This window comes from Oreochromis aureus, linkage group 3 (genome assembly GCF_013358895.1).
Source record: "Oreochromis aureus strain Israel breed Guangdong linkage group 3, ZZ_aureus, whole genome shotgun sequence".
NCBI lineage: Eukaryota > Metazoa > Chordata > Actinopteri > Cichliformes > Cichlidae > Oreochromis > Oreochromis aureus.
Window position 1 is genome coordinate 74,864,509 of NC_052944.1, and position 7,252 is coordinate 74,871,760.

At 36.3% G+C, this 7,252-nt stretch overlaps 1 protein-coding gene across 1 annotated transcript; it reads left to right on the forward strand.

The window, feature by feature from the left end:
- Positions 1-452: 452 nt before the first annotated feature.
- Positions 453-5,604, forward strand: LOC120437607. Its single transcript, XM_039608155.1, has 6 exons — positions 453-468; positions 2,526-2,621; positions 2,837-3,884; positions 4,001-4,147; positions 4,417-4,518; positions 4,636-5,604. Exons 3-6 carry the CDS (start codon positions 2,847-2,849, stop codon positions 4,939-4,941), a joined length of 1,593 nt encoding a protein of 530 aa, XP_039464089.1. The 5' UTR covers positions 453-468; positions 2,526-2,621; positions 2,837-2,846; the 3' UTR covers positions 4,942-5,604.
- Positions 5,605-7,252: the final 1,648 nt, after the last annotated feature.

Here is a 7,252-nt window from a genome sequence, read left to right on the forward strand (position 1 = left end):
TACCGATCCAGCTATGGAAAGATTTAGTTGTGGGCTGTTGACTAAGCATGCTCTACTTCCTATTAACATGGATTTGGATTTAGGCACGTTTAAAATCATGTTGTTTTTACTTATCAACACTGTAAAAACTGTGATTCGGGTTAATTAGTATCTATTAGGAAAGTAATAGTAACTATTGCTTAGTAAAAACATGTATGTGTGGTTTCAATTAAATCTAAGCAAAATTCAATGTGTTTGAGATGTTCTGTTATTTAAATTAACACACTTTCGTTTGAGGTAAATTAAGCAATGGTTTGTTGAGTAGATTTTAAAAAAACTGTGTGAGTACCTAGAAAAATTCAGAAATCTAATAGATTCAACTGATGAAAGCGTTTTCATTTTAATCATTGTACACTTCCGCCCATAATCCTTTGTGCCACGTGCAGGACACACACGCTTCATGAGCGGATGGTCTCCATTTTGTCAGAGGTAAGACTTCTTAATTTGTTCGGATATAGGACACGGTTTAAACAATAACGTATATCGGTTTTGAGTAAAGGTTTTAAACAGTATGATACGTCAAAGTTAGATTAATAATGATCACTGTAATGATAGTATCGTATTTTTACATAAATGGCAGTTAGTGGACTGCTAGCACAAGGTCACTTTCCAAGCCTTCACGACTGTGTTACTGAACAGCTTTAACTAACCACATGTTTTACCGTATTAAAGAATATATCAACGATAAATTCCGATGAGTTTTAACCCCTTTCATCCGCTTATAAAAGTTCATGAAAAGTTTTGCACTCAGTGGTAAGCGATTTAGTTAAAATCTTTTGTGCCGGATTTTGTCAGCCACTGAAAATTATGTGCCGGGAGTTGTGCCGTTCTCGGCGGCTTCAGGGACGCTCGAGCTCCCGGCTAGCTATCGAGCTGGTGGGTAGCAGACCTCTCCAAAAACGTCGAAGCACTTTTGCAAATATGCGATATCTTGATAAACCGAGCAGATATTTGATGTTTACACAGTTACTGTCACAGTCTGGCGAGGGCAGACTGTATGAATTGAAAAAAGGACCCAAAACGCAGACTTCAAGGAACAGGGAACAGAACTTGAATGTTAACAAAAAGAGAGCCGTTTAATAAGGCTGGTAAAAAGGGCACAAAGAAAGGGCAAGGCAAACTGAAATAAATTAACATCAACCTAAACTGGGAGAACTAAATAAACAACAAGAAAAACCTAGACATGAAACATGGCATGGAAAACGTGGCATGAACACAGACAACCTGACAATGACACACTGAAAACAGAGGACTTAAGTACACAGGAGGTGATTAGGGGAAGTGGAGACACATGGGGAAACAGCAGACACTAATCTGACATAACGAGACAAAGGAAGCAAAGTAGACTACGCTGACATAGGACACAGACCTTCAAAATAAAACAGGAACATGAGACACAGACAAGACAGTATAACCTTGATGACATAAGGCACGCAGCATGAAACACATAAAGGGCAAAAGGAGACTAATACACAGGGGTAGAAGACAAAAGGGGAATCTAAATAAACAAATGAACTTAGATAATCTAATGAACTTCAAAATAGACCATGAATATCAAAATAAACTCAAACTTAAAACGCTGGGTCAAAAGACCCAGGATCATGACAGTTACTTTCTCGCCTGAAAATATGTTAAAAGTTTATTTTGTGACCCAGAAACATTAGTAAGAGTGATTTTATAACGTAGTAGCGGCCGCCATTGTTGGAAACTGGAGTTTGGCTGGGCTGCGCTATGAATTCTGGGATATAGTGGGCCACAAAGGACACACCCGATCTTTCTGTACACCATTATATTTGTGCCACAAAACCAGCGAATCACAGACTTGGATGCAAAAAAAATCTGATTGGATGTTTTGGTCTCCAATCAGCTCGAAATGACGAAATGCAATATCCGAGAATCAATTTCATCCAAAATTCAAACGATTCAGTGGTGGAGGAACACAGGGTGGCGGAGTTTAAAATATTACTATTTCTGGGTCGCAAAATAAACTTTTAAGATATTTTAGTGCAAGAATGGTGCTGTGTAAACTTCAAATATCTGCTCGATTTATCAAGACATCCCATATTTGCATAAGTGCTCTAATGTTTTGTGTTCGTTTAGAGGCGTTAAGCCAGTGTCAGTGAGTTTGTATTTACTGTTAAGAATAAATATCTCACCAGAAAATTTGTAGAATCATTATTAGAAAATAACAGTAAACAACCTTATGTTTTGAAATGTGTTAATCTATTGGAATGACTGCATATCAAGTGCTCACATTTGCAATTTTGAAAAAAGGTGGAAGAATTATCTTAAACGTCTTTAGTCAGAGAATTTATTACTTTACCTATCACTGTTTAACAAATCTGTGATCTAGACATCTAGACTTATGTCTTATTTCATATATAGGATGGGCTTATTGCCTTTTTAATCTAATAAAGAGTTTCCTTGTGTTATATATGTGCCTCACCTTTAAAATTTTAGCATTAATTTAAATATGTCTTTAACAGCAGCAGAAACTTGGTGACATGTGGCCCCTGGCTTCATACACTGTGGGAAGAAAACGCTTCGTAACCCTGAAACGTTACATCTGCGCTGAATAATAGGTAAAAAAACAAAAACAAAAAAAACAGAACGACAACAACAAAAACTCGATAACATGTACATCTCCCAAGTATTTGTTTTTTGCAACATTTGGTGTGTTGAAGTGTGCTTTTTGTTTTATAGTTTTATATCTCAACTATTGTATGAATGCAAAGTAATAACTAATTTTATTTAATTGAAGGGAAATTTAACTCTGCCCATTTACATTTTATTCTAGGTTGAACGAGATGGAGGCAAAGCTTCGTGTAATTATTGATGACCAAATTGAGAAGTTGGTTCTTCCGTCAGGGATCCCACCAACAGTGGAGGAGCTGGAGAGTGTTGTGAAGGATACTTTTGAGATTTCAAACGACTTCAGTCTTCAGTATTTTGACCCAGAATTTCAGGACTACTTCACTCTTCATAAAGCTGACCAGATAAAAGACAAATACACTGTGAAGGTTGTTGGCATCACCCCGGTCATCCTAAGCTTGACTCCGGCTGATGACAGTTTTGGGAGCCCCTCTGGTCAACTTTCAACTGACTATGACTTCTCATATGCTGAGTCAGTTGTATCCAGTGCAGACTCTACTGCAAACACATCTCCTCAGGACACCATTATTCTCAAAAGGCAGAAGACCAAAGAACATTGTGAGCCCTGGCCGAAGCAGTTCCTCATTCCACAGTTTGCATATGAAACTGAGATGTACCTGGAAAGAGCCACTGAGGAGTATAAAAAGAATGGAAATCTTCTGCCCACCTCCAAAGTAAAGACTGACATCCTCGAGAAGTTGGCTGAAACTATATTTACATTTACGGCCCATCCTTCTAGTGCACAGGTTAGTTACGTTGCTGAGGCACTTGTGAAAAAATACCCTTGTCTCAAGGAACCTGGCTCTTTCTCAGGTTATTATGGTTGGCAACAAAGCATCAAGTACAAGATGGCAAATTATTGTACAAAACTTAGAGGGTTTGGTGTTCCTGAGTTGACATGCAATGCCATGAAACACAAGAGTCCAGGTGACCAGAAGTCTGCAAAGAAAGTAAAAAAGCCTCGGAAAGCAGAGGTAAATTACCTTCCTCCATATCCAGCAGGTGAAGATGAGGACAGTCAAGAAGAAGAGAGAATCCAGTTGCTTACTGAAGTCAAGAAAAGAGACAACAACAAAGTGATAAAAGAAAAAATGGCAAAAACATTTGCACATAGACGACATGAAATCGTCAACCTGTCCCCCAGCATTGAGGACATCAAAGCCAGATGGCCAGCTTTGTTTGAGGCATCTCATGTGAGTTCCAAATTCATTTTGGGTAGGCTTTTGTTTTGTTTTTTATGTAATGTTTTAAGTTTGAAAAAATTTGAGGCTGTATCATGTTTTTTGTTTTTTGTTTTTTTGTCATTCAGCTGCAGGATGAGTTCTACAGGATCACCCTGGTACACCTTGAACCCAAATTCATGTCCATGCTGGATGAATACACTCCCAAACTGTTGGCCCTTTTCCATTCCAAGGGGGGAGCCATGGGATTGAAGTTGCAGGCTATCATAGCCAAGGTATTTTCCACAGACATTTCAGCTTGGAATTTTATTTAAAGAATTTTGTTGTCAAATTTCAAGACTCATTTGCATGGTGCATAGCTCACCTAACTTTTTTGAATGTTTTTGTACGTGCAAGAGGACGTCAGGAAATGTTGGAACATTGATATAATTAACAACACACTTATAGTTTTCATGTTTTAGCTGTATTATAAATACAAATACAATTGTCTTAATAAATGGTCACATATATGATGGTAACTTTTGGATTTCTTGGTCATTTTCAGTCACCAAGCAATCCTAGCAATAACATAACCAGAAATCTGGTCATTCAGTGCTTGATGGTGTACCTTGGGGAGTCCATTGATCAACTGATCAAAGAGTACAGTGTAAGTGTTGAAATAGAAAAATGTTTCTTTTTTTGTTATTCACATGTGTTAGTCAAAGTGGGAAATATTTCATGTGTGCAATTAGAGTCAGAAAAAAACATGTTTTTGTTGTTTCAGGATGCTGATGGGGATAGTGTGTCACAAGGTCTTTCTGAACAGAGGATGAAAATCTACAAAATCAAGGCTGTTGGATCTGAGGAGGATGACATTGGCATTGTGCTGGAGGGTGTGAGAGTTATGCCTGCTCTGGGTAATTTTCCAAAAGCATGTGCAATGCTTGTTGGATTGACATATGCAGTCGACCTTGCCTATCCCAAAGAGCTAAAATACACCTTGGAAGTATTCCAGAAACTTTTCCTTGAACTGGATTGTGCTAAGCTCTCACCAAAAGTGAACAGTCTCAAGAATAAGTTAATGGCTTAAACACGGACTCTGAAAGAATGAAAGGGAAGTAAGCTCACTGAAAACTTTTGGATTGTCAGCTATCTTTTCAGACCTGCAATGTGTCAGGCTGTATTTGTGCTCTTTATTTTAATGTTTGTTTTTTATTACCTACAAGTTTCGTAGGAATGTTCTGTTTGAAAGGCAACAAATTGGAGGAGTCTCTAGTGAAGCTTTTCTTTGTTTATAGTGTATGTTACTATAAAACATTAGTTTAAAACAACTTTAAAATTTAACAGAATTGCAGTCCTGTAGCTGTAGAAATGTTACTTTCTCTTACATGTGTCTTAGATTTTCTTAGGTTAAAGATCCAAATTGGGATAAAAGTTTGATTTACATTATTGATATTCCATGTACATGAGTGATAAACCTCTGTTCTACAGTTATATTGAGTGATTCAATTTTTTTTAAGTTACAGTCTAATCTAATGATTCATTTCTTTTTTACAAAACTGGTTTACATTCATGTAGTTTCTTTATGTTGCTGTTGCTCTGTGCACAGAGCTGTGTGATAAACTGTTTATCACCTAAAACAAATTTACAGCAGAGGAATGTATTTAGGAGATCAGGAGATTGTTGATAGGAATTCAGTGTATAGAAAAAGAAAAATGTTATATTATAAATTACCTTGTTTTATTTTCCACAATAAAAGAAATTACTGCTGTGATGTTCTCTTTGTGAAATTGATTCATTTTACTCAGAAAATAAGTTAAATTCTTTTTATTTTCTCTTATTATTCAGTCATTATTTATAAGGTTTATTTGGAAAATTATTGAATCCAATTTGAGTTTTACTGAAAAAACTAAAAATCTTCATTTCTTTGTAGTGGATATTTTAGGAAGTTTTTACTACACCTTTGCCAGATAGTTAGTAGATTTAAAGTAATTTTTCTCAGAAAATTATTTCATATCAATTTTTTTTGTTACAGTTGGGCAATTTTAACCTTCAGTTTGAGATTTTGTCCCTAAATCCAACACATATTGACAGCTTAATTTTATTAATATCTACTTTTATTTTCTATTTGGATTTAATTAACATTTTCTCTACATTTTACATAAATCTTTTGAAATTAAAATCTACTTAATTATTTTACGTGTCACTTTGTTGCCATAGGTTTTTTAAGTAACCTCTAGTCACAGTTTTTACAGTGCAGTCAAACACGTTCAGCAAACCTAGTTGTAATACGCTTGTCAATTCAGAGTAGCTACTGGCTGAATAAAACATGGTGGAATCATCAGCATACATTACAAGATGAGATTTATCCAGGACGTACGGCAAATCATTCGTGAAGACTGAATAGAGAAGTGGACCGAGGCAGCTGCCTTGGGGTAAACCACAGTTCATTTCACAGCCCTCGGAGAAATAACCATTATAATAAACCTTTTGCCTTCTTCCAGACAAATAACTTTCCATCCAGCGTAAAGCAGCTGGTGAAAATCCATAACATTTTAGTTTATCTATCAAAAGATCATGATTTATCAAATCAAATGCAGCGCTAAAATCCAAAAATACCACCCCGACCAAATTCCCATTATCTAGGTTTTTATACCAGTTATCTGTCATGTGAATGAGAGCTGAACTGGTGGAATAACCAGGTTTGTAAGCATGTTGAAACTGAGTGAGTAACTGATTTTCTGTTAGGTAATGTTGAATTTGTTCATAGACAGTCCTCTCCATAATTTTACTTAGAATGGGGAGTAGACTAATAGGTCTGCTATTGACACCATTAAAAACATCATTCTTGTTTTTAGGAATGGGAATTATTTTCAATTCTTTCCACTGCAATGGAAATAAGCTGCATGCCAAAGATCTATTAAATATGTGACATATAGGAAGGGACACAAACTTGGCTGCAACTTTGAGCAGTTTACTGTCTGTGTTATCCAAGCCGTAGGATGTATCGTCAGGAAGTGATATCAATAAGCGCTCTACCATCTCCACATTCACTGCCTCAAATTTAAGTTGGCATTACTTATTATTCATGATAACATCCTGTATAAGACGACGTGATAAGGTGGGATCGCCTCTGCTCATATTAGATTTTAAATTTGTTATTTTATTGCTGTAATAATTCACAAAATAATTGGCTATGTCCTCAGCTATACTTATAAACGTACCACCCATGTAGATGTGAGACACCACCGGAGCAAGCTCTCTACCCATTATATTATTTAAAACTTTCCACACCTTCTTGCTGTCCTTATTGGCCTCCTTGAGCTTGAGTTGATAACATTCTCTCTTCTTGCACCTATTCAATTTAGCTACTTGATTTCTTAACTCGCGATATCTTGCCC